This window comes from Engystomops pustulosus, chromosome 1, assembly GCF_040894005.1.
Source record: "Engystomops pustulosus chromosome 1, aEngPut4.maternal, whole genome shotgun sequence".
Taxonomy (NCBI): Eukaryota; Metazoa; Chordata; class Amphibia; order Anura; family Leptodactylidae; genus Engystomops; species Engystomops pustulosus.
The window spans coordinates 40,915,798-40,943,619 of record NC_092411.1 but is presented as its reverse complement, the minus strand read 5'-3'; the positions used below and the strand labels follow the sequence as shown (position 1 = coordinate 40,943,619).

Genomic DNA, 27,822 nt, shown 5'->3' with positions numbered 1-27,822 from the left:
AGAAATGTAAACATGATTGACTTGAAGTTACAATACTTAGGGAAGTTGGAGAAGTCATCATGAATGAGTCATTGATCTCTATATATAGAGCAGCAGGACAGGGTTGGATTTAATTGCAGGTAAATATCTTCCTGGATACTGGAGCAGAAATACAAGAATGGAGCAGATTGTAGCGTTGGTCGCAGCTCTGTCCTGCCTGACAATTTGTGCTGCTGCAAAGGTAAGAGAGAGAATGCCAAGGATTTACCTAAGCTAAAATGGTGCTACCTTTCAGGTTAGATGCAAGAATTATCACCTAGACATTTTGCAGACGTGAAAATTAATTTTAGCTATCAAGCTAGTGGTCACTGAATAAAGACCACAGGCGCTGTTGGATCAACCCATTCGCTCCATATTTTAACATATCCTACTCCAGTGATGGCGAACCTTTTAGCGGCCGAGTGCCCAAAAAGCAACCCATAACCCCCCTTATTTATCGCGAGGTGCCAGCCAAAACATAAAGCAGTAACTTATTGCTCTCTGTTCTTCAACTTTCTATCATATTGGCCTCCTGAGGACACCAACACAGTAGAAAGATGGAAAATTTTTGCTTCTTTCCAGTGTCCCTCTGTACACAGAAAATCGTGGGGCCAGCAGGAGGTCCTCCAAAGATATTTCAGCCCTGTCTACTCATTCTCCCTCTTCCTACAGTCCCAAGTAGCGAAGTAAGTATCAAAGTATGACTGAAAGCAGCATCTTTTAAGTTGCTTGGAACTGCAGGAAGATTCTTTGAGTCCTGTCTGGTGTGCTGGGGCGATGGCCCGGGTGCCCACAGAAAGGGCTCTGAGTGCCACCTCTGGCACCCGTGCCATAGGTTGGCCACCACTGTCCTACTCCCTCTCAAAGGTTTTATATAGCAGATTTTTTTTTCACTATTTTTCATTCTTGCAAATACATATTTCTCCTTTGAAGTACAAAGATGAGTTATGCTTGAGATGGGACCATTTAAAAGTCCCATTGTGTGCCACAGCACTTTATGTTAACCACTTCCCACAGGTCACTCCGGATATACTAAGAGGCTCCAATCATATTAGATGCACAACCTTCTGGCCGGGCAATTCTACCGCAACCTTCAACTCTACAGCCCAGCATGACCCACTTCATGTCCCTTCACATCCAAGTGGCCCAGCAGGGCCAACTCCATTGCCATTCCATGCCCAGTTTGCATGGACGTGGCATAAAGGCAAAACATTTCATTTCCTTTCTGTGTGCCATTACAAGCCTTGATAAACCCTCCAATGTATTTTCAACATCCAGTATTCAAGTCACAAAACAGTCGGATATGGCATTATCCCTCATGTACACACGTAGCGGCTTATCTAAAAAATCACCCAGATGATTATGTACCTTAAAGGGGTCCATAAAAAAAGATTTTAAATTATTATCCCCTAAAGATTTTGTATTGCTGTTTTACACTGACCATCACTCAGTGATGGTCAGTGAAAAAATCTAGAGTGTGGGGGCGGGGACTTTCTAACCAGACACTTCATGATCCCTCTGTGCTATGAGATCTTGTGAGTTGAGAATGTGGTTAGATCATCAGGGTACAGGTTTAGCTACACTTTTATTTAGCTTCTGAACAGTCTACTAGCATCTGACGCATAGAAAAAGAGAGATGAGACAGATCACAGATGATGAGATCCATGAGAAGTTTATAACACACAATGACACTGCCGACTTAGCTACAACACACAGTCAGCCTGCTATATCCCTCCTTCCTTCCCCTGCAATAAAGATCTTATCTGTAGCTTGTAGAGTAAGTCTCTGCACACTGCTGCTTGCTGGCAGGAAGTGTCTGTGTGTGATCATCTTGTAGTGGAGGGGGAGGGGCAGAGATCACATTGCATTAAGCAGACAGGAAAAGCTATTGATCAGAAGAATCTGCCCTGCCCGACCATAAACATTAGAAGATTTACGGTCATTTCTGGGGGCAACAGAAATTTTATACACCAGGACTGATAGAGACAGGTTGGAATCATATCTGTGAAATGCTGTATTTTTGTTTATTACAGTGAATTAGAGAATGTGTTATTTTTTTATCCTCTTCATGGGAATACCCCTTTTAAATTCAATGAAAAATTGGCTTATTTGTATTGTCATCCTTAGCCATCAACAATGAGGAACAGAAGCTCATTGTTATTGATTTAGATAGTGTCTCACTTACTCAGTATTAAACCACTTCAAGAGATCCACCATGATAAATACATTTGCCATATGAGTTTATTTGTTCATATTTTTATTTTCCTCGCTTTTTATATTTTGTGCTAGTGATATGTATTAATAGGCTGTATGGCTGTTTCCTTTTTCCCTTTATTATATAGCCTGCACAGTGCAACCTTACTGGTCAGTGGATGAATAATCTGGGCTCTAACATGACAATATCTGCCGTCTCAAGAAATGGACTGTTCTCAGGTGTTTACCTGACAGCTGTGTCAGCTACTAATAAAACCATTATAGAATCCCCTCTAATCGGCTATCAGCAATTAAAAGGTTCTCCTACAATTGGCTTTACTGTCAAGTGGACATTTTCAGGTAAAGATTTTAAAAAAATTTAATTGCAGGCGTATCCCGGGTTATGTAAAAGATAGGTTCCATACGTTTGTTCTTAAGTTGAATTTGTATGCAAGTCAAAACTGTATATTTTATAATTGTAGTTCCAGACAAAAATTTGTTTTGCCCCAGTGACAATTGGAGTTTTAACATTTTTTGCTGTAATGGGGCCAAGGATTATCAATAAAGCTTCATTAGAGACGCCTTACAGCTGATCATTGCAGTCTGGGACTATAGTAAAGCATCCAGAGAGCTTCACCAGAGGTCACAGTGGGCAGAGGGGTCCGTCTGTAAATAGGGGTCGTCTGTAAGTCAGGTGTCCTTAAGTAGGGGATCACCTGTACTTAGATTTTCAGGTCCAGTGATATTCAATGGGTCAGGATCTATGGGGGGGGGGGGGTTGTTAAAATAAAATTCACCTGAGAATGCTGACAGGAGGATACAGGTGGCTTCCATTCATTACTCAGCTGCATTAAGCAGTATTGTGGCTTCTCTATGGTCCTAATAAAGCCACTGATAGTGAGTGACTCACTGCTTACTACTCAGTTTAAAGGGGTATTCCAGGAATCAGCATACCGGTAATTCATATACAAATGGGTAATTAAAATATAAGCTAATATGTAATTAGTTGTTCTTTAAAATTGTGCTTCCCTTAGCAGAAAAATTCTGGTGACATAGACTGTAATGAAGAAATAAAATACTACCTGCCCTTTAATCAGTTCGTTAATTTCCTCCGCGCGGTCCGTTGCAGAGCATACACAGGACAGCAGACGGCCGCTGGTCACATGTCCACATCACATGTCCTGCACCTTCCTGGGCAGGTCATGTGATCAGCTCTATGTTTGGCTGTAGTCAGTTGGTTGCACTGCATCCAGTATGGCCAGTGTTGTGGTGATGTGCAACGATGGCAGTTACACATCATTACTATGGTAACAGAGTAGGAAAGTCTGTTAGATCATCAGTGGGAACAGAAAATAAGACTGAGGAGGGGTTACTGAGAACTAAGGGATCATGGGACTTGTAGTTTCCAGTGGCGGCCATCTTGGTGATAACTGCATACTTTAGAGAGGTCATAACATTTTGTGAATCCTAAAATCAAAGTATTTAAGCTCCATTTTGTGACTAATGACATTGAGTATTGTTACATTCATTTATTTATAGCATCATGGGTTTTTGTAGTAAACGTTCATATTCCCAGAATACCGCTTTAATGTTTTTTTTTTTATAAAAAGAATTAATTTAATAAAGTAAGTCCCCTAAGCACAAACATTCCCTATACATATCTAATAAAGTTTAAAAAAAACCCACAAAATCACCAAACAAACCCTGCATAGTTGGTATCCCCACGTCCGTAACAATCTGTACAATAACTCAGAAACAATATTGGACCCATATATTACCACAGTTACAGTGTCTGGATCTATGATTAAGTGCCCCTGGTTTTAAATGATTTAATGGTAGATTTATGATATTTGAGGTACTAATACAACTTAGGCTTCATGCACACTGTTGTTGCCCGCCACGCTAGGCAGTGCCGGGGGAGTGGAGGAGGGGGAGAGCGCCACTCACACCCTCCTGCCTCCATAGAAATATATGGCGCACAGCGCCGTATTCCGGAGAAAGATCGGACATGTCCTATCTTTTTACAGGGTACAGAGCGGTACGGTGCTGCACTTGTGTGGATCCATACTGCTCCCGTTGGGCGCCATGAGTCCCCCATACGTTCGTGTGAATATAGCCTTAAGAGAATCCTTCAGAACCTTGTACTAAACTAGGGAACTGCTTGTACTTTATTATCTAAATTAATTTCTTAGGGGTAGGAGCAAGTTTATATTATTGGACCAGTATACAATATTTAAATCATTTAAGTGACTTTCTCTGTTCTTCCTGCAGATTCGATCACAGTGTTCACAGGTCAGTGTTTTATCAATGGAAAAGGACGCCCTGTTCTGCTTATGTCTTGGCTGCTGAGATCGGATTCTGATAATATTAAAGATGATTGGAAGAAAACCAGGTAAACAAATATAAACTGACACACTGTAATCGTAGACATCTTTCACATTAACGTATGCTCACCCGGCCATAGCCCAAACAAGCATACCGCCGCTCTGGAGAGGCGGATAAGAGCTGCTCGCCCCTCCCCTCCCCTCTCCATAGGGAGGAATGGAGCACTTGTGTGCTCACCATACAGCACTGGACGCCTAAGGCATCTATGAGCATGTATATCCGGCCGGATATACGTCCCCACAACGTCCATGTAAATGAGGCAAAAAAAAGATGTAAGCTTAAAGGGAACCTGTCAACAGGGACCTCATTTTCACTAAAGACAGGCTGTAGAATCCCATTACTGCTGCATTGCACATATACCTTTCTTCTTTTTCTAAGCATTTGCATTACAATATAATAATGTGTTATAACTTACCTTGCACCCTGACAGACTCCTTTGTGTAATCCTAGGGGTTGGGCTTTGGTTTGGATGCATTTCATAAAAACAACATATGACTTGTCGGTGCTGCACACTCCTCAGCTTTTGGCCTCAACCTTTGTGCTCCTGTACAGCTCGTCCCTTACAGCAGCACAAAGGTGGGGGCCAAGAGCTGAGCAGTCTGCAGCACAGACAAGTATTGTGTTATTTTTTCAAATGCATCCAAACCAAAGCCCAACCCCTGGGACTACACAGAGGATTCTGTCAGGATGCCAGGTAAGTTATAACATACAATTATATTGTAATGCAAATGCTTAGAGAAAGCAGAAATACATATTTGCAATGCAGCTCTAATGGACTTCTGTAACCTCTCATTAGTGAAAATGAGGTCCCTGGAGACAGGTTCCCTTTAACCACTCCTGATTTGGGCTCACAATGTTTGATGCAAATAAACTAATTAAATAACTGAGATATGAACTGGTCCTATCCTTTTATTTTGAATATCTGGGCAGTCATTTTGCCAGACTTGCTGTTAAAGGAAATGTGTCATATTAAAGGGAAAGGGAAAGCGCCACCACACATTTCTATGTCAGAGGCAGCATTACAATAATTTCAGTCCATATTTCGGGAGATTCAGCCTTCTACAGATTCAGTGTTCAGATCCTGTATTCTGATGAGCCGCAAGGAGTCAAATTTGCCTTTATGGTTTGAATAATGGCCAGCCAAAAGAGAACTTCTATTTTGTTGTTTGTCTATTTTTGTTATCTTGAATTTTGAAGATGTAGCTGGCCTATGGGACATGAAAATAGCTAGGAGGGAACAGGTCAGAATAACACAATGGGATGAATTCATTAACAATGGTCTTTAGAACGCCAGTCTAAAAGTCCCCCCCCCCCTCCCGCTTCGGTAAATACTCCGCCTGTTCCAACTTGTAAACCAGATGGAGACTGTAGCAAAAAGTTCCACCGGTTCCCAACTGTTTTTCCCAGCCCGCCCGTTTCCTGCCTACTCAATACCCCACAAGCCCGTAGCTGCGAAAGACAAAAACTAGTGAGGAAGAGGAGATTTATGTGGTTTCTTCATCAGAAAATGAGCAGAGAAGGCATAATGAATTAACCCCATTGTGTATTGAACACTTATTTTCTGTGTGGAAACTCCACAACATAATACAATAGTATTAAATCCACTATAAGAGTATATAGAGAAATGAATTGTCATCTATTGGAGAGTTGGAGAGCTGTGACCATTACCTATGGTGGGTCCTATAACAGAGAAATTCTGATCTCATGATGATGACTGATGAAAAAATTTACAGAACAGTATAACGGAACAAAATTAATTTGCACAATTTATTAACCAAATTGTCCCTATTTGTTTTCTTTCAGAGTTGGTTTTAACAATTTTGAAAAATTGCCAACTATCCCAATTGGAAAAAGTCCTTGAGATCAAAAGATCTTCAGATGAAGACTAAATAACCTTGTGCAATGACAGATTTAATTTGTGGTACTCTATATAAACCAATAAACCATTTGTCTCTCTAAAAAATGTGTCTGTATGTTAGGAGCATGACGATCACACAACACAGGAATTTGCCTTATAAGGACTGTCCACAGGAAACCTTATTGTTTACTTCCTGTGATGTGATCATGTGATGTCACACAGGTGCACGGCTCATTATCTCACAGAGACTAATCAAAGCTGTGTGATAGAACGAGCCATGCACCTGTGCGATATCACATGACCAGGGACCAGGAAGTAAACAATGAAGTTTCCTGTTGAATGGGACCAAGCAGATATCTAGAAATGAGGAATTAATATAGAAAGTATATTAGAAAAGTGTATAACTTGTCATTACACAAACCAAATCAACAATTTTTTTCATTCTTGTACAACAAAAAGTTCAAAAATATCACATAGTCAAGGAGATAAAAATATATGGTACATAAAATCATCCCTTTTGACATAGTGATCCTAGAAGGCGGGAAGTGCACATGCCGGTTCTGTAAAAGTTAAAGGGCCAGGGCGCCGATAATTGGCGCTGGTTAGCCGCCTTCCCTGCTGAATTCCCAGCCCCCTCCTGTGTCCTCTGCCGGATCTTTGTGCTCTCTGCCTGAGAGAAAGCTTTTTCCCACTATTTGTATATACAAAAAAGTTTTTTAGAATGAAATAATAAAAGTTGTAATTTACTGTCACCCTATTTCATCTACCATGCCCCTTTTCCTTTCATATAGAATAAGTTACAATTTGGGGGTGTACACCTGGCAGAGAATTCAAGAATAAAAGAGAAACAAATCTTTTGAATCTATGTTTTTCATTAAGGAATATAGGCTGATAAAGCCAGTGTGACTCCACATTCTACCATTGCATAATATCACTTATCCAAAAAATGTACGGTACGTCCGGAGCCAATATTCAGTTTGGCAGAGTAATGATGCGGTAAATGTTTTCTTGCCATTTTCTTGCCGGCCCCCAAACCCCAGGACCCACACACCTCAAAAGAACCCCTCATGTACTTCTGCATTGATAGAGCACAAGCATGGAGCAGATGAGACCTCCATCAGTGGTGTAACTAGAAGCTGATGGGCCCCAGTGCAAAGTCTGTGCCAGGCCCCCGACTATAATTTATGGTGTATCGTTATAGTCTTCTCATATGGGAAAGTGACACCATAAGGGCCCCCTAAACCTCTTGGGCCCTGGTGCGACCGCAACCTCTGCACCCATTCAAGTTATGCCCCTGACCTCCATAATTTGTCAGATACTTTAGCAGTGATACTATTACTCTGGTTGGGGAGGACCTTGCTGTATGTTACTGCTGGTGGAGAGTTTATATACTTATATAGTTATACAGTGTATATGTGACAGCATGTGCTATAACCCGCATTGTGTACATCACTGCTAGTCATTTCTTCTATTCCGCTATACTGTATCACTGGTCTAGCGTGATACAGCATGTTATGTAATACACACCAGTGATTGCTTGGGTACATGCATACTGTTACAGTGTCCCCCCCCCCCCCCTCTATACTAGGTTTTCATACACCATTTTCTCATCACTTGTTCTTTTACAGGTTATGTTTCTAAGGTTTTTGTTTTTATTAACACTACTTTGTATAGGTGATTTAAATAATCTTGCTACAATCCCACTGTGGTAATACTGTATGTCCTGAACTAATATACATTCAATTTCCCCTAAGGAGCCCTTCTACTAAGGGCAAAACATGTTGTTGTTGTTGTTTTTTTTCTATTCCAGCTATAAGCTACAATTTAGGACAATTTAGATAGTTTAGTATATGTACTAGTAGGGTGTATACTGTATAAAGTATATACAGTGACATACGAAAGACACTGATAAAGATATAAAATTTTTTCATCACATTTAGTCCATCGATTAGTCCCGAATATATGGTGAAACACCAGAATTCATGTAACGTTTTTGTACCAGAGCTAGTGTCATAAACCACTTCGATAAACTACAGAATAAAAAAAATCCTAATGTTATTGATATACACTAAAAAACACTTAAAAGAACACAATGGGGGTCATTTACTAAGGGCCCAATTCGCGTTTTCCTGACGTGTTACCCGAATATTTCCCCTGAATTGCCCCGGGATTTTGGCGCACGCGATCGGATTGTGGCGCATCGGCGCTGGCATGCACGCGATGGAAATGGGGGGACGTGGACGAAAATTCGGAAAAACCGCCGCATTTAAAACAAAAAATGTGTAGCGAAAATTACACTTACCTTCACCAGGTATAGGCCGGTGAATTTCAGGGCATTCCAGCGGGCCTCGGCGGACGTCAGCGCAGCAGCGACACCTGGTGGACGGCGGAGGAACTACCTTAGTGAATCCCGGCCGGACCCGAATCCACCGCAGAGAATGCACCGCTGGATCGCGAACGGACCGGGTAAGTAAATCTGCCCCAATGAGTGAAATTCTCCTCCACTGGCTACAATCAGACCCACCTACAGGGTCTGATAGCTCATGCTACTGTATATAATGCAATTGCAGTATATAGCAATTTTAATGATGACATGTAATAGCCTGCCATCTGCAGGCCATTGGATATCATTACACATGGCAATGCTACAAGTCTCTATGAGCCGTGATTTTATTTGAGTCCTGTGTTCTGGATTGTGTATAAATTGAAGTAGAGGACGGACGCCTATCATGCCCCGGAAGACGCTGAGAGGCGAAACCCTGGGTAGGGCAGCGATTGGCGTCTTTGTGGATAAATTTTGATATGCGCATTTTCCGTGTTTAATGCGAGTAGAACTGAAAATACATTTTTTTTTATTTGCTGAAACTGTGTACACTATGTCCGGATATGTCTCTTACATATAGGTTAATGGAGGAGATTGGGACGAAAGAGAAAACGCAGTGGTTTCGTGTTTGAATTGTGGCTTATTCCCAAGAGTGATCTCTGGTTGGAGTAGTGTGCAAATAAAGAGGAATTGTATATTGCTGGATAGAAGATCGACAAATTATCTATGAGCTCCGGTTAGAGTGAAATTTTACGATCATATCTTGGTTAGTCCCTGAGCTGAGTGGTTTTGCTGACAAAACAGATATAACATTATGATAATGAAGCTCTGTTGCTTCTATGGCTCCTTCAGCACTTCTCCTAGCATGCGAGTTATTCACTGCAGGAGAGAATGATGTAATCCCTGTGTTGTGCCTGAGGGTGCAGTCACACATCGCGTTTAACACGTGTTTAATAATGAATTACAACAGCTGAAGAGAGATTTGCCTAATTAAACGCAATGTTAACACGTACGTTAACATTTGCGTTTTGTAAATGCCAGTGTTAACAGCTGTTTAATTAGGCAAATCTCTCTTCAGCCGTTGCAATGAGTTTTTAAACATGATGTGTGACTGCACCCTGAAGGCAGAATTATCAATTGCTGCACCATCCACCAGCTGCTGTGTACAAGTGATCCAGCTCAGGTTGATTAGTCCTGTCTTGACTAACCTCTATTTGTAATTATAAGCTTCGCGTAATGCGTTTATCTAGGCAGTCAGCCTGACCCAGCTTTCCCAAGGTCCTGAATGTTATTGTTTTTTCAGCAAAAGCACTGAGCTCAGGGATTAAACCAGATATGATCCTGCGTCAGTGTATTTACAGCATTCTCAAGGTATGTTTGCTTCATACTGCATGAAATCGAATGGTAGGTTTCCTTTAAGCAGACCATACATGTGGCCATCTCAATGATACTTATAAGGATATACAGGTATATTTACTATGTTCATGTAAACAGAATAACAGAATCGTGTCAAGGGATATTTTTTTATTTACACTGTGTGATGTCTTTGTGGTAGTAACATCATTATCCATGTACAAAAAGTCAGTCCACAACACGTTACCTTTGCATTATTAGGATTTACTCCATGCAAAAAAACAAAATGATCCAAGGACCTGACCAACACTGTGATCTACAGAGAGTCACATTGGTGATGTTACCCAAAGCATCGAAAAGGCTATGATAGTCTTGTGAAACATTTTCTGGGAGATCAGTGAATAGTATAGAAGCACTTTCTGACTTGTAGCTGCTGCTTGTTTTGGGAAATTGTTCCCCTGTAGAAAGACCTTACACCATTGTTAGTTTTGTGCAGAGAATAAATCCACACTGTTCACCAATGAAAATAGATATGAGAAAATATCATACATGCCTTTACCCTCTGGAAAACACAATCTGATTGCCTATCCCAATGATGCACAATGGGATCCTTTTGTTTCAGGGATCTCTCAAGAATCCCCATGGACGACAAGTGTAGTATATTATATAAAATCCAGGATCCAGGTCCTTTTGGCTTGAAAGTTCTAGTTCCATGTAAGCCATGTTTTCAGAATGGAGACCAGGTCAGAATGTGACAACTTTGGGCACTTTAGTTGGTGGTTTATTCACTTTTGTTTGCACAGGAACATCTTCATGATCTGCACTCATCCCGCTGGACCATCTGCTGACTGTGATTTGAGCTGGAATGATAACAAAAATATTAAAGAGAAAGAAAATGGGAGTATTTTCCAAAACTAAATTGATAAGACATCTAGCCATTGGGCATTCACAATGTAACTATATGCATGTTATGAATCGGTTTGCATTAAAGGGTTTCCCACAAACTAAAGTTAGGGTGTCCTGTGGATAGGGCCTAACTTGTTGATAAGTGGGGTCTAAGTGCTGATTTTCAGCAATTTCTGTCAGCTCCATAGAGATTAATGGAGCAGAACGGTCATGCGCGGCCGTCTGTTCCATTAATCTGACAGGGCAACGAGAGGTACATCGGACCCCTCGTTCTCGTGATCTGTGGGGGTCTCAGCACTGAAACCCCCACTGATCAGCCAGTAAGGTCCTATCCTGTGATTAGGGCCTAACTTTAGTTGTGGGAAAACCCTTTTAAGCCTCCATGATGTTGTTATTGCTCGGGCACTATTTGTTGTTACTGCTACCTGTAGCAATGCCTTCTCACCTGCTTTATTCTCCGGACAGTCCCGCTGAAAATGCTCAACAGAGCCGCAAACCCTACAGCTTCCACCTATCAGGAAGAAGAAAATGTTATAACATCAGTCAATACCCCAATAGCAAGACGCAACATATGGAACATAGAGTAAAACTGCAGGTGAAAAGTAAAAGAAAACAAAAAAACATTGGTTTCCATTGTTGTTACAAATACTCAATAAGCCGCTACTGACTGTCACAGTAAAAAAGTACGGATACTTCATAATGTTTATGGATGTCAGTAGACTTTTAATGTTTTTCATTATTTGAGTGTAAAATTGGACAGAACTGCAGAATAACGGAGGCCTAAACACGGTACAGCTCGTCGCCTCTGCTAGCAGTCACTGCTGTAATGTAACGGTGATAAATGGTCAAAACCAAGAAGAGATTCATTTTAAAGGGAACCTGTCACCACAGGAGCATTTTTAGCTGATGACATGTTAACCCAGAAACAGAAAAGCATAAATCACACGTTTTAAAATATCTGTGCCTTATAGCGAAATAACCCTTATAGAAGTTTACCTGGCTCCCTGACGGATTTCTCAGCCCTGACCCTATGGCATCCACACTATGGAGTCTGTGTACCTCCAGCGCCTCACTGCCTCGCAAAGGGCTCACCGGGCAAGGGCTAGAACGGTCTGCTGTGGTGAGCTGACATCAGGAGAAGATCGAGAAGGGATGTCATGGAGCAATTTGGCAGAGAGCCAGCTAATTTGCAAATCTTTTAGTTTGCTAAAGTTTAAACTTGTGTGGGATATACATTACTGTATCTGTGTTACCTGTCATCAGCTTAAAATGGCCCTCTGCTGACAGGTTCCCTTTAAATCACCCCTTCTGTCAAGAGAAATACCCCCACCCCCCCAAACCCTTATTAATACCTACCTTGTGCATAAAGGCCTTTTGGATTGTCTGGGCACGACCTCGACAAGTGTCCGGTCTCTCCACATATAAAACATTTTGCAAATGGAAACTCTCCTGCAAAGATAAAATGCCTCCATAAGACGATCAACAAACTTCCACTGATCTTTAATTCCAACCAAAAATGTATCTATGTCTAGTACCACTTATTTACCTCTTTGGGCATTTGTTTGTCAAAGTTAACGGCGGTTTAATTCCTTGCAACTGGAACCCCCTCCCAAAATTTTGGGGATATCTGCCAATGTATGACACATGCTACCTAAACATTATATACATATATTACATTCACGTTTTAAGCACTGAGGCTACTATACACTCCACAAAGCAAAGCGCCATGCATTCTATAGTGGCTGTGCTTGGTATTGCAGCTCATTCCCATTCAATTAATTGGGACTAAACTACAGACGGTGAGACTGACGGATATTACATCACAGGCCTGTGCAGCTGAAGTAGCACACACTGGAGAGCTGTAACTGCTTCAAAACAGACCTGCGCCATTCTGATATTGCTGAAAATAGAAAACAATTGGGGAAATTGGTCATCAGCAATTCTGTGTCAGGTGGCTCATCCCAACTTATACTGCCCCTCACATTCTGCATGTAAGAAGCCCTCACATGTACCAAGTGCTGGATCCACTTTGGCTCTGCATTTATTGACTTCGTGCTCCGTGGATCCACAGCGGAAACATATTCCTGTGCCCATCTCCTGGCATCTCAGGGCTTCCGAGCAATCAGCCATGCCATGACCGGGTTTGCGGCAGTGGAAGCAGACCTGGAAGAAATAAAAGGCAGAGTTACCCATCAGCAAATATAGGAGGGGGACCCCATATCAGATACCTGTGATATGCAACTAGACCAAGATAACACAAGACAAAGAAACTCTGAGAGCCGGGCACCGGTACCGGGGGGGGGGGGGGTCTGAGAGCCGGGCACCGGTAGCGGGGGGGGGGGGGGGAGGGGCAGAGAGCCGGGCACCTGGTGTATAAGAGCCGGGCACCGGTACCGGGAGTTATGAGAGCCGGGCACCGGTACCGGGGGGTATGGGAGCCGGGCACTTGGGGCATGGGAGCCGGGCACTTGGGGCATGGGAGCCGGGCACCTGGGGCATGAGAGCCGGGCACCTGGGGCATGAGAGCCGGGCACCTGGGGCATGAGAGCCGGGCACCTGGGGCATGAGAGCCGGGCACCTGGGGCATGAGAGCCGGGCACCGGTACCGGGAGGTATGAGAGCCGGGCACCGGTACCGGGAGGTATGAGAGCCGGGCACCGGTACCGGGAGGTATGAGAGCCGGGCACCGGTACCGGGAGGTATGAGAGCCGGGCACCGGTACCGGGAGGTATGAGAGCCGGGCACCGGTACCGGGAGGTATGAGAGCCGGGCACCGGTACCGGGAGGTATGAGAGCCGGGCACCGGTACCGGGAGGTATGAGAGCCGGGCACCGGTACCGGGAGGTATGAGAGCCGGGCACCGGTACCGGGAGGTATGAGAGCCGGGCACCGGTACCGGGAGGTATGAGAGCCGGGCACCGGTACCGGGAGGTATGAGAGCCGGGCACCGGTACCGGGAGGTATGAGAGCCGGGCACCGGTACCGGGAGGTATGAGAGCCGGGCACCGGTACCGGGAGGTATGAGAGCCGGGCACCGGTACCGGGAGGTATGAGAGCCGGGCACCGGTACCGGGAGGTATGAGAGCCGGGCACCGGTACCGGGAGGTATGAGAGCCGGGCACCGGTACCGGGAGGTATGAGAGCCGGGCACCGGTACCGGGAGGTATGAGAGCCGGGCACCGGTACCGGGAGGTATGAGAGCCGGGCACCGGTACCGGGAGGTATGAGAGCCGGGCACCGGTACCGGGAGGTATGAGAGCCGGGCACCGGTACCGGGAGGTATGATAGCCGGGCACTCGTCCTCACCATCTTGCTCTTCTTGTTCTGCTGTCTCTTCACCCTCCTGTCCTCACTGCGCTGCTCCTTCCTCTCCAGCTCCTTCTGCATAGCTTGGAAGCCATTTACGTCCTCGTTCACATAGGCCGCCTTCTTCTTCTTGTGCGGGGGCGCGCTCCCGGCACTGGCCGCTGTCCTCTTGGCCGGGCCGGATCCCTTGTGCAGATCTTCCCATGGAGTCGCCGCATGCACTTTGCGGTTCCCAGATGCGGTATTGCTCTGTCCCGGCCGAGCCCAGCGAGTCATGACAACTTTACTACAGGATAACCAGCATGAGGGTATAAACGACCCGGATGTTGCCTCATCACTGCCCCGGAAGTGCTTTTCTATGCTACCTATGGTAGTCGGCGGCCATGTTTGTTGCTGGAAAACAAACCCATACCCCACATTTCCCGATGTGTTGTGCCTTATTTTACACTGAAAGCTTCCTGTACTGCGTGACAGGGACACTGTTCATCTAGTCTGACAGATTTAACTTACACAACTATCGACGTCCATTGTTCTTCAATTCCTGACAACAGCTGAAAGAATAGTCTCACAAAACATTATCCACAGACATAATGGCCCTGTAGATCGGTAATATTTATGCAATTTGAGCTACAGGCAGCATGCACATAGTGTCCTATCTGCAGGCAGCATGTTATAGAGCAGGAGGAGCTGAGTAGATTGTACACAGTGTCCTATCTGCAGGCAGCATGTTATAGAGCAGGAGAAGCTGAGCAGATTGTACATAGTGTCCTATCTGCAGGCAGCATGTTATAGAGCAGGAGAAGCTGAGCAGATTGGACATAGTGTCCTATCTGCAGGCAGCATGTTATAGAGCAGGAGAAGCTGAGCAGATTGTACACAGTGTCCTATCTGCAGGCAGCATGTTATAGAGCAGGAGAAGCTGAGCAGATTGTACAAAGTGTCCTATCTGCAGACAGCATGTTATAGGGCAGGAGGAGCTGAGCAAATTGTACATAGTGTCCTATCTGCAGGGAGCATGTTATAGAGCAGGAGAAGCTGAGCAGATTGTACATAGTGTCCTATCTGCAGGCAGCATGTTATAGAGCAGGAGAAGCTGAGCAGATTGTACATAGTGTCCTATCTGCAGGCAGCATGTTATAGAGCAGGAGAAGCTGAGAAGATTGGACATAGTGTCCTATCTGCAGGCAGCATGTTATAGAGCAGGAGAAGCTGAGCAGATTGTACACAGTGTCCTATCTGCAGGCAGCATGTTATAGAGCAGGAGAAGCTGAGCAGATTGTACAAAGTGTCCTATCTGCAGACAGCATGTTATAGGGCAGGAGGAGCTGAGCAAATTGTACATAGTGTCCTATCTGCAGGGAGCATGTTATAGAGCAGGAGAAGCTGAGCAGATTGTACATAGTGTCCTATCTGCAGGCAGCATGTTATAGAGCAGGAGAAGCTGAGCAGATTGTACACAGTGTCCTATCTGCAGGGAGTATGTTATAGAGCAGGAGGAGCTGAGCAGATTGTACACAGTGTCCTATCTGCAGGCAGCATGTTATAGAGCAGGAAGAGCTGAGGAGATTGTGCATAGTGTCCTATCTGCAGGCAGCATGTTATAGAGCAGGAGAAGCTGAGAAGATTGTACATAGTGTCCTATCTGCAGGCAGCATGTTATAGAGCAGGAGGAGCTGAGCAGATTGTACATAGTGTCCTATCTGCAGGCAGCATGTTATAGAGCAGGAAAAGCTGAGCAGATTGTACATAGTGTCCTATCTGCAGGGAGTATGTTATAGAGCAGGAGGAGCTGAGCAGATTGTACATAGTGTCCTATCTGCAGACAGCATGTTATAGGGCAGGAGCAGCTGAGAAGATTGTACATAGTGTCGTATCTGACTACCTTGACTCTTGTTTCACACTTTGGCAGTCTAGGTGGTGAGCAGTATTTTGAAAGAATGCAATGAATAATATGTGTTGATTGCTAGTGTTAAAACAACAATAAATAAAATCTGAAGGAAAATTCATTTACAATGGATTCAGAAGGTATTCAGACCTTTACATTTTCACTTTTTCACTTTTTATCAGCCCCCATTCTGCATTGGTTCCAAATAAATATATCTATCACTGACGGGCTCAGTTACAGGTTGCTGAAAACTGTCCAATAGCAAAACCAATTTCAAATAGCGGTACAATGATTGACTATATGATTTTCTATTATCGTTTTCTATTTCCTTCCTCTCATGACGGCAGGTGACGTATATTAACTGGTATATTTATTTGAACTGTCGAAAATTCAGTGATCCCAAACAAATAAAATAGATTCTGGAAGCGGTGTGGCAGGGCTTCCGTGCCTCTGCATCCGGGAAGAACTGAGAGAAAGGTAGAGTTGCAAAATGATGGCAGTTAAATTAGGAAGGAGAGGGTGAGACAGTGCAACACCCCCAGCCTTCAGGCTTATCAGCATAATTTTAAAACTTGAATTTAGAAGGAAGGAGGCCATGGATAACAAAAATAAGAAGATTACCACAGTCACAGTGCCTGGAGCTATTTCTTTTAATATCAATTGAAGATCCATACATGTAAGAGAATAAATTCAGGGTGTCACTACTGATATATCATATACACTCACCGGCCACTTTATTAGGTACACCTGTCCAACTGCTCGTTAACACTTAATTTCTATTCAACCAATCACATGGCGGCAACTCAGTGCATTTAGGCATGTAGACATGGTCAAGACAATCTCCTGCAGTTCAAACCGAGCATCAGTATGGGGAAGAAAGGTGATTTGAGTGCCTTTGAACGTGGCATGGTTGTTGGTGCCAGAAGGGCTGGTCTGAGTATTTCAGAAACTGCTGAACTACTGGGATTGTCACGCACAACCATCTCTAGGGTTTACAGAGAATGGTCCGAAAAAGAAAAAACATCCAGTGAGCGGCAGTTCTGTGGGCGGAAATGCCTTGTTGATGCCAGAGGTCAGAGGAGAATGGACAGACTAGTTCTAGCTGATAGAAAGGTACAGTGACTCAAATCGCCACCCGTTACAACCAAGGTAGGCAGAAGAGCATCTCTGAACGCACAGTACGTCGAACTTTGAGGCAGATGGGCTACAGCAGCAGAAGACCACACCGGGTGCCACTCCTTTCAGCTAAGAACAGGAAACTGAGGCTACAATTTGCACAAGCTCATCGAAATTGGACAGTAGAAAATTGGAAAAACATTGCCTGGTCTGATGAGTCTCGATTTCTGCTGCGACATCCGGATGGTAGGGTCAGAATTTGGCGTCAACAACATGAAAGCATGGATCCATCCTGCCTTGTATCAACGGTTCAGGCTGGTGGTGGTGGTGTCATGGTGTGGGGAATATTTTCTTGGCACTCTTTGGGCCCCTTGGTACCAATTGAGCATCGTTGCAACACCACAGCCTATCTGAGTATTGTTGCTGACCATGTCCATCCCTTTATGACCACAATGTACCCAACATCTGATGGCTACTTTCAGCAGGATAATGCGCCATGTCATAAAGCTGGAATCATCTCAGACTGGTTTCTTGAACATGACAATGAGGTCACTGTACTCAAATGGCCTCCACAGTCACCAGATCTCAATCCAATAGAGCATCTTTGGGATGTGGTGGAACGGGAGATTCGCATCATGGATGTGCAGCTGACAAATCTGCGGCAACTGTGTGATGCCATCATGTCAATATGGACCAAAATCTCTGAGGAATGCTTCCAGCACCTTGTTTAATCCACGAAGAATTGAGGCAGTTCTGAAGGCAAAAGGGGGTCCAACCCGTTACTAGCATGGTGTACCTAATAAAGTGGCTGGTGAGTGTATGTCTGTAGTGAAGATTTATATGTTATATCCTCAATCTACAAATAAATAATAACTAGGCCCTAAAATTGTGTTATGTAGAAAAGAATTACCAAGAAGAATAATTTCAATTACCGTATTACTCTATTGACACGAGTATAACCCGATGGTGGTAAATGCATTGGTCACAGCCTCCCCAGTATATAGCCAGCCAGGGCATGCTCCCCAGTATATAGCCTGCCAGCCTCCTGTAGTATATAGCCTGCCAGCCCCTCTAGTATATAGCCTGCCAGTCCCCTAAGTATATGGCTGGACAGCCCCCCAGTATATAGCCAGCAAGTCCCCTGTGGTATATAGCCGGCCAGTCCCCTAAGTATATTGCTGGCCACCCCTCTGTAGTATATAGCCTGCCAGCCCTCTTTAGTATATAACCTGCCAGCCCACAGTAGTATATAGCCTACCAGCCCCCTGTAGTGTATAGCCTGCCAGCCCCCTGTAGTATATAGCCTACCAGCCCCCTGTAGCGTATAGCCTGACAGCCCCCTCTAGCATATAGTCTGCCAGCCTTTGTAGTATATAGCCTGCCAGCCCCCTGTAGTATATAACCAGCCCCTGTAGTATATAGCCTCCCAGCCCCTGCCCCCAATATAATGCCTGTAGGGAAAAAATAAACAGTGTACTCACCTTCCGATGCCCCCGGCAGGTCCTCTTCTATCTATCGTGGCTGCGGCATTGGCTTTGTGTCTCCCCGCTGTCCATCGCAGGCGCCATGACGTCGGCCGGCGCACACATTAGAATGTCTGCATGCGGCTGACTTCATGGTGCCTGCGTCGGAAGGTGAGTACAGTTTTTTTTCTTGACTCGAGTATAAGCCGAGTTACAGTTTTTCAGCACATTTAACTCGCCTTATACTCATGTATATACGGTAATAATTTCCAACTACAATTTGACTTAGAGGGGTAATGAAAAGAGCAAAACCTAAATAATGTGGTTGCATATGGTCGCTTACCCACAAGCATTTGGAGTGCGAGCAAAGTGATTAGTGTTCTGGTTGGATTTCCCTGTCCAAACTTTGGATTACTGAACTGACCTGACATGCTGAGTTCAGTCCAGCGATACAAGGCTTGGGCCAGGAAATCCTTCCTGCGCTTGGAGTGTTTTCTTGTACTGCACTTGGTGACAAGCAGCCTTTGTGTAAACACCCTCTTGTAATTGGGTATGTGGTTTTGTTCAGAATTAGGGTAGTTTCACATGGGCAGTGCAGAGTCCTGTGCCACGGGAGGCGATTCCTTGCATCAGATCAATAAATGCGCAACACTGTAATCAAATTAATAATTTAGGTGGGATGCTGTATGTACTATAATTCTGGGAGCCATTGTATACAATGAAATTATAATTTTTGGGGGATTTTGGAGAGGTGAGGGGCGCCATCCTGTATAATATGATTAAAGGGGTTGTCCAAGACTAAGTTAAAAAAAATAAAAAACGGTTCAGGGACTGGGCTGCAAAAAAACCCCAAAAACTCATGCTTACCTTGTGTGACGCTCTCAGTGCCCCGCACCAAACTCTCTTCGGCCCGTGCCCCTGTTTGTTTACAGGGGCAGTGAGCTACTCTCTTGCAGCTTGCGGCCAGCCAGGGACATCCACCCGACCAGTGTCCCATCGCTGTATCAGGTGCTGGGACACGGAGAAACCTTACAGAAGTAATTTGGAGGTGTGACGTATTAAAATTATTTTTTTTGGGGGGGGGGGGCACTATATATTCTTTGGGATGGACTGAACATATTCTAATTATGGAAGGATTTGCATATTTAATTATCAGGGGCCCGGCATAATTTAGTGGGTACAATATGTAAGGCCTTGTGGACTACAACATTGTCATATTTTTTTTACTCTTGTTTGATCTTTTTAGTACAATTTTTTTATTACATTTTTGATCTGTTTATGTACTTGCCATAAGGCACCAGCTTAAGAAAATATACATTTTTATTAAAGGGAACCTGTCATAAAATTTCCCCATTAAACCTAATGACAGATTTCCACAGAAGTCTTCATACTGTGCCCCATACGTTTAAACAAGTTGCTGGCACATTGCCAGGAGACTCACTGAGTCACCAGGGGCAACGTCTCTCTGCTCTCCCTCATTCACCCTCCATAAGAAATGAGGGAGGGGGCAATGAGGGAGTTGGGTGAGAAATTGGCTGTGTGACTTGCTGAAGAGAATTCCTGAAGGAGGCGGATGAAGGAGCTGAGCTGTGTTACACGGTGACTTGGCTGAAAAGAAAACATGCACTTGTGACACAGTATAAAAACTGAAGTTGGGTTTAATGGTAAAAACCGATGACAGGTTCCCTTTAACTGGATGTCTCTGTACGCAGTACTATAATTTACCAATTTTCCGAACTGTTTTCGCTTGTGTGCTATAAGGCTTCTTTTTGGCTTTCTTTTGCCAGGTGTTTTCTATCCAAATGAGTTTCAATTCCAAATGCAGTAAAATCAGAAAATGCATTTGCGCCTTTTTCTTGTGAGCTCTACACTGTAAATGTTCTTTATTCTTAAATTCATTTCCAAAATCCAAATCTTTCTATTTGTTTTACCATTTTCTGAGCACAATACATTTTCTATACTTCAGGGTACCAAGCTGTGTATCAATTTTTGCGGGTCAAGCTGACATTTATTACTACCATTTTGGGGACTCTACAACCTCTTAAGTAAATTTTTTTACTTGCATGTTATCTTTCGTATATGCGGTTCACCAACAGAAATAACTGATCATTGAAAAAATCCCCATATACTGCAATACAGAAGTATTGCATTATATGTCATGATCAGTTAGACCAACTACAATAACTTCTAAACGTCTAAAAATACAGTAATAAAATGTAAAAAAAAATCACCCCTATTCCTTAGAACTGACATAAAAATAAACAAATTAAATTGTAAACATGTCAGGTATCGCCCCGTCCCAAAATGTACGATCTATATAAATATAAAAATGCTTATTCTCAGTGGTGAACCCCATAATGGAAAATAGTCCCCAAATTGAGAGACTTTTTTGCCATTTTGCAACACATAAAAATTTAAATAAAAAGTGATCTAAAGGTCGTGCAGTCCCCAAAATGTCATCTCATCCCTCAAAAAAATTAGACTTTACACAGCTTTGTACACAGAAATACGTAAAAGTTATTGGCCTCAGAAAATGGCTCTTTTTTGTGAAGAATGAAGAACTTTTTAAAATCTATTAAACAACACAAATTTATAGAAAATTTGTTATCTCCATCACCATTTTGGCTAGCTTTGTGCAGCGCTGCGTAATCTGTAGGCGCTATATAAATAAAGAATTATCATTAACCCCTTAAGGACGCAGCCTGTTTGCAGGTTAAGGCTCGCAACTTTTTTTTGAAATTTGACCAGTGTCTCTTCCTGTGGTAATAACTTTTGAACGCTGTTACTTATCAAAGCGATTCTGAGATTGTTTTTTCCCCACATGTTGTACTTCATTTTAGTGGTAAATTTTGGCAGATAAGTTTTGCGTTTATTTACAAAAAAAAGAAAAAAATGATGAATTTTTAGAAAAATTTGCCATTTTCGAAATTCTAAATCACCGCGTTTTCAGGCAGATAGATTTACCACCTAAATAACTTGCAGATTAACATTTCCCATTTGTCTACTTTACATTTTCATAATTTTTGAAATGTTTGGATAATTTATTTTGACGTCACGCGGCCTACAAATCGAATAGCGATTTTCCGTATTTTCGGAATTGACTATTTTGGGGATAAATACTGTTTGAAATCAAATTTTACATATTTAGCAACAAAACCCCCTATATAACCAACCCATTTTCAAATCTGCACCCCTCAAACTATCAGAAACAGCTTTTACAAAGATTGTTAACCCCTTGAGATCTTCATAGTAATTGAATCAAAATGGCGGTGAAATTTAGAAATTTCAAATTTATCAAATTTTGTCGGTTATACGTTCATTTAGCCCTAAAATTTACACATTTCCAAAAGATAAAAAGAGAAAACTCACCATAAAATTTGTTCTACAATTTCTCCTGAATGCAGCGACCCCCCACACGTGGCCGTTACTTGTGTTATGGGGGCACAGCGAGGCGCAGAAGGGAAGGAGCACCCTGCAGCTGCCAGGATTTTAGTTTTCTGGTTGCCCCCTTTTGAAGGCTATAAAATTTTCGCTATTCTGTTATTTGGGCCATGTGACGGCATTTTTTTTGCGGGACGAGATGCTTTTTCCAGTGTTACCATTTTGGGGATGGTATCACCTATTGTTGAAAATTTTGGAACTTTTTTTGAGGTCATGAGTAGAAAAGCATCAATTCTGTACTGGATTTTTTACTTTTTTTTTTTTCCGTGTTCACCGTATATCCTAATAATCATGTTATCTTTATTCTATGGGTCGATACGATTACGGGGATACCAGACATTAATATTTTTTCTTATGTTTTACTAAATTTGCCAAATAAAACCCTAATGTGGGGAAAAATCTATCATTTTTGCATCGCCGTCTTCCAAGTGGCATAACATTGTTACGTTTTTGGCTACAGAGCTGGTTGATGGCTTGTTTTTTGCGGGACATGTTGTTCTTTGCAACAATATCATTCTGGAGTACATATGTTTTGTTGATCACTTTTTATTGCATTTTTAGTGGGATATAATAGGTAAAAATCATATTTTTTGGCGGGTTTTGACGTTTTTTTTTTACGGCGTTCATCATATGGGTTCAATAGTTATTTAGTTTTATTCTATGGATTGTTACGGACGCGGTGATACTATATATGTGGGGTTTGTGTTATGATTTAGACTTTTTTGAGCGTTATATGTCTCTTTATATGTTTTCTGGCTTATGGGCATTTTTAGTGATTTATAAAGTAATTTTTTATTGAAAAACCTTTTTTTTTACATTTTTTTACTTGATCCACCATGGGATATGAACAAGCAATCATCTGATTGCTTGTTCTTGATAATACTCTGCAATACTAATGTATTGCAGGGTATTATCAGTGCCAGCCTATGCAGATGCATAGGCTGACACTTTGCCTTTAAGATGACGTCACAGACGCCATCTTAAAGGTAAACCCTCCAAGGCTTCTCTGGGGTCCCGATCGGACCCCAGAGGAGCCAAAACAGCGATCGGCCCCCCTGAAAACGGTGCGGGGGGGGCGATCGTGGGGTAAAGACCCCCAGAAGGCATGTTAAATGCCGCGGTCGCGTTGACCGCGGCATTTAACGGGTTAAACACCCGCGATCGGAGCCCACTCTGACCGCGGGTGTTAGCCGGGGATGTCAGCGGTAGATTACCGCTGAAATCCCGCGGCTAGCGATGCCGGTTCAGCTGCTATACAGCGCTGAACCGGCATCGTCTCTGCGCCGTAGCTGTACTGCGCTGAGCGCTAATCGCGGGACTCAGCGCAGTACAGCTACGGCGCAGAGCGCTAAGAATATAGGGGAAGTATTATTGGATCGAACTGTGAAAGATGTAAAAATAGGACCCATTAGAAAATGGCACAATTTTTTTTTTTTTGTCAATTTCACCACATCTGGAAATTTTTTCCAGTTTCCTGGTACATGGCATGAAACATTAATTATAATCATCACTGGCAAGTATGATTTGTTACACTGAAAACAAGCCCTTATGAAATTCTTTACACGGAAATCTAAAAATAAGTGATGGAATTTTAAAAGTGGGGGTAAAAAATTGAAACAAAAACAGGTTGTGTCCTATATTAGGCTACATTCAGATGAACGTGTACCATAGCACGGCGGGCAGACGTCGGCACATCAGAGAGGAGGAAGGGGTGAGCGTTGCCGGCCAATGGGGGATGTATATATGAGGTATATACGGCGCCCATATATACGCCCCCCAGCGGCCGTGTGAATGTAGCCTTAACCTGCTACCGTGTGTAGTCTTCCATGTGTAGTCTGCTGAGAAAGTAGGAATCCTAGACTGCATTACAATGGGAGCAGCAGAGAATCAGAAAAATATCAACTCCTTAGTTTTATTACGACATTCTGGACCCTTTTTGTCAAATCATTTAAAAAAGCGGCCAGGCAACCATAATAAAATACAGCAACAATATTTACAGAGTTGTGTGAAATAAATTTTTTTGTGTCATATGATTTTTGGAATATACGTGTTGAATTTTCCACGCTTGATATCTCTCTACGGGGGATGATAATATCTTCATAAAAATAATGAATACACTTAACTCGAGCTGTACAAATCATTCAGATACATATTCTTAAAGCAAGCAAGAAAGTAATTAAATAGAAATAGTTGTGCCACAAAAAAAAATAATTAAAAAGCCCAAAACAGCACCCCCCCCCCCCCAAAAAAAAAAGAACAAAAAATTGCAAACCACATATGACACCCTCTGGGGCATCAACTATTGAATGGCATCAATAATTAGCAAAAGAAGGAGTAAAAGACAATACACACTGTTACACATCTATGTTTGCCAGGCAGTGCAATAACTCTCCTATACCCACAGGTAGGTACAATACAAAAGTAATGATGCAGGTGGCAGCTGCTCGGAGATGCTCAGTACTTAGAACCATCATGTAAAATGTATAATAAGACATAAGACAATGCTGGCTGCTCATAGCAATTCTTTACACAAGCTTGAAAATATGGAAGTTCTGTCCGTTTTCCTCCTTCCTATAGACACGGGTTATAGAAGACAGAGAAGCTGAAGCTCCACTTCTTCTCCATCTCTTCATGATGACATAATGGTAATGTACAGTATTTCTCCATGCAAATATTTCACTTGGATATTTGAGCTTTGTACTGCAATACAAGACAGTGTCACTTGACTAGTCCCGACAATCCCCTACAGATGTGGTCTGATAACATAGCACGTTACAGATGGCTCAGTCTATTCTCTCCTATGACCATCTCAGGTCTTCATCCTCAAACACCAGTTCCTCAAGCCGTCAGGGTGAGGTCCACCTTCATTGTGGTTCCTCTGATAATATTAATATCTGACCGGCACAATGCCCCCAGACGTCAGGCTTGTTTTAGTTCTGATCCCCCATACTCGCTATTAAGCACCTACGGCACTGTCTTCGTCCACAGAAAGGGTGTCGTTCTTCGGCGCTCTGCCAGGCACGGCATGCATAATTCGGTTTGTGACGAGAAGGCATTGTGTTGCCTCCAAACACGCACACTAAAACTCTTCATGCTGGAAGCCTTGGTTCGATTGTTAACGATAATTCATAAAGAGTATCTTCATCCAAGATCTGCGACTTATCCAACAGAAACTGAGTAACCTTAATAACAAAAAGAAGAAAAAAAGGTCACATTGTACTTTTGTACAAAAATCTTTGGCTCGCAACACATAACATATACATCAATAATCTGATTTATTGCGGTATAAGCATAAATAAGCATGAGGCATCTTTATAGCTACCTCTAAGTAACTCAGCGTAGACCTGAACACTAACACCATTGCTGAACATTTGTGACTTTTCCACCTTCCTTCTTCTTTCTAATATTTGCAGTGGTCTCTGTGCTGAGGGTGCAGATGTAGCTGCTAGAACTCACTGGGGCCTATTTACTAAGGGTCCGTTAAAACACTTTTCAGACTTTCCGATGTCGGGTTTAGCGCGGCTGGGACAGGTATTAAACTGGGGATTGTGTCGCACGTGATCGGATTGTGGCGCAGCGGCGCTGGCTTTCATGTGACAGAAATCGGGGGCCGTGCCATCAGACGATCCACCTGATTCGGACTAAGTGCGGGATTTAACTTTCAAATTGTGTCGCAAGATCAAGCAATTACATACACCGGGAAGAAGAAGGTGAACTCCGGCGGACCTGAGCGGGGAAGCGACACATGCAGGATATCAGGCGCACAATCTTAGTGAATCGAAGCACAGTACATGATCGCTGAACTCCAGTGGACGAGTAAGTAAACGTGCCCCAGTGTCTGCTGAATTCTGTTTTCTAGCCAGGCAGACAAAGTACCTATCACCACCTCACACATGTGGTGATGAACATACCGTAATTTAGGGGCTGCTTCATGGATTTAGCAGCAGTTGGAATATCTTTAGGGTTGCTGAGATTATGATATCATCCCCGTATCTGACCATTGTAATCCTCTCCATTATCAGAGAAGAGGTGCTGGAGCGGAGGCGAAGGGGGTGTGTTATAAATATCTTCTCAGTGTCTCAGTGTACATGGCCGTCTCCTCACCGGGACCGGATCCCAGGCGTAGGCAGGGGCAGGAAGTGAGAGCTCTTCACCACTTCCCTCATTTTGGGATCAATCAGCAGAAAATTGTGCATCTGTATGACAGGTCCACACACAGTTTTGTGCATGAAGCCTATGAGAATATTATCCTCTGATCCAGCACCTCCATACAGTGCGGACAGTGGAGAGCTTCTTGTACTCACTTGTACAATTTATTTTGTGAAGAGTTTTTTAAAAAGTCAGTGGTCACTGAATGCAACTTGCCCGGTTATATGTCACCCCTACACAGAAATGAATGAGGTTGATGTTTATTAAGCCATGCACCCAGGGCCAGATTAAGGTTGGTGGGGGCCCCCTGGGGGGCAAGATGGTGGGGGCCCCAGGAGCCCCGCCTATAATCTGGCCCTGCATGCACCAATTGTTCAACCAGTGTCCCAAAAAAAAAGATCTATTGATTTTCTGCAAAGTGAAATATTGTGAGCTTTGTTGTGATGAGCAGCCTATCATCAATCTATGTGAATCTTCTATAGTTTTGTGGCAAGTTGCATTCAAATGACAAACTATAGTGCCAGTCAAGAGTGCACCAGTCCGTAAATTTGCCCACTTGTGTTCAGGTGCACATAGTACATTTTCACCTTTGGAAATCCTATAGACATAACACTATATCACATAATCAGGGTAGAGTTGCATCCACTAGAAGCAATCATTTTAGGTTCCTTTAAATGACAGCACGCAGAGATGGTGAACATCATGGGAAATTTAATATATACAGAATTTATATTAAAAAATGTACAACTGTTCATAAAACAATTAACAGCTTTTATTTCCTGATCCATGAGAACCATATGGAAAGGGAACATGAAGGTCACCATCACAGCACCGGTCACTGTACTAATACATCTAAAAGAATATTGTCTCCATGGTAACAGACTACACGAGTAATCTGACCCTGTAGTCCTTACTTTCTTCTGCTTTTTACTTATATACACCTTTGGAATGCTACAAGAAATTCAAGGACAGGAAGAAGGTAATATGAGGGCAGGACGAGGTTAACTTCCCACTGATATTCAAACACAAAGTTTGAAGTTTGACAAATTACTATTTTCCTATTGACAAAATTTTGACAGTTTTCTATTTGTATTAGAGAAAAGAAAAATTTCCATGCAAGGATGGACATTCCCTTAGTGTTCCTATTTATTTTATTGTGCAAGAAGAAGTAATGGTACAGTAACAGGACTAGTCTGCCCATGTGTATTATATATATCAGAGATAACAAACCTATGATATGGGCGACAGAGGTCCCACTTACAGCCCTTTTTTCGGGCACCCAGGCCGTCACCCCAGCACAGAGTTCGCCAGACAGGTTCAGACACTCCTGTAGTCTTGGGTAGCCCAGAATGTGATGCCTTCAGCCCTATATTAAAGCAACACTTTGTGGGTCTCTTGGGACTGCAGAAGGCGCAAGCAGGTGTGG

General features: G+C 43.1%; 3 protein-coding genes across 3 annotated transcripts in view; 1 reads left to right on the top strand and 2 right to left on the bottom strand.

The window, feature by feature from the left end:
• Window positions 1–57: 57 nt before the first annotated feature.
• On the top strand, window positions 58–6,668 carry LOC140119788 (avidin-related protein 4/5-like). Its single transcript, XM_072139168.1, has 4 exons — window positions 58–220; window positions 2,361–2,571; window positions 4,483–4,603; window positions 6,400–6,668. Exons 1-4 carry the CDS (start codon window positions 158–160, stop codon window positions 6,455–6,457), a joined length of 453 nt encoding a protein of 150 aa, XP_071995269.1. The 5' UTR covers window positions 58–157; the 3' UTR covers window positions 6,458–6,668.
• Window positions 6,669–10,286: 3,618 nt separating this feature from the next.
• Window positions 10,287–14,686, bottom strand: ZCCHC9 (zinc finger CCHC-type containing 9). Its single transcript, XM_072139154.1, has 5 exons — window positions 14,343–14,686; window positions 13,049–13,199; window positions 12,393–12,485; window positions 11,482–11,547; window positions 10,287–10,990 (listed from the first exon to the last, which is right to left on the bottom strand). The coding sequence occupies exons 1-5, from the start codon at window positions 14,616–14,618 to the stop codon at window positions 10,875–10,877; spliced, it is 702 nt and encodes a 233-aa protein (XP_071995255.1). The 5' UTR covers window positions 14,619–14,686; the 3' UTR covers window positions 10,287–10,874.
• Window positions 14,687–24,484: 9,798 nt separating this feature from the next.
• The window catches only part of RASGRF2 (Ras protein specific guanine nucleotide releasing factor 2), a 161,107-nt gene continuing 157,769 nt past the window's right edge, over window positions 24,485–27,822 (bottom strand). The window contains exon 27 of the mRNA XM_072139140.1: window positions 24,485–25,429. Coding sequence (XP_071995241.1) covers window positions 25,337–25,429 — 93 coding nt within the window. The 3' untranslated portion in view covers window positions 24,485–25,336. The remainder of the gene's footprint in view (window positions 25,430–27,822) is intronic.

What these genes read in the sequence shown, in the direction of transcription:
- LOC140119788 (XM_072139168.1), top strand. Translation starts at nt 158, where the DNA reads ATGGAGCAGATTGTAGCGTTGGTCGCAGCTCTGTCCTGCCTGACAATT. An exon ending in CAATTTGTGCTGCTGCAAAG is followed by an intron (nt 221 to 2,360) that starts GTAAGAGAGAGA and finishes TTTATTATATAG; the next exon opens with CCTGCACAGTGCAACCTTAC. An exon ending in GATGATTGGAAGAAAACCAG is followed by an intron (nt 4,604 to 6,399) that starts GTAAACAAATAT and finishes GTTTTCTTTCAG; the next exon opens with AGTTGGTTTTAACAATTTTG.
- ZCCHC9 (XM_072139154.1), bottom strand. Translation starts at nt 14,618, where the DNA reads ATGACTCGCTGGGCTCGGCCGGGACAGAGCAATACCGCATCTGGGAAC. An exon ending in AGAACAAGAAGAGCAAGATG is followed by an intron (nt 13,200 to 14,342) that starts GTGAGGACGAGT and finishes TATTTCTTCCAG; the next exon opens with GTCTGCTTCCACTGCCGCAA. An exon ending in CAAAGTGGATCCAGCACTTG is followed by an intron (nt 12,486 to 13,048) that starts GTACATGTGAGG and finishes TTATCTTTGCAG; the next exon opens with GAGAGTTTCCATTTGCAAAA.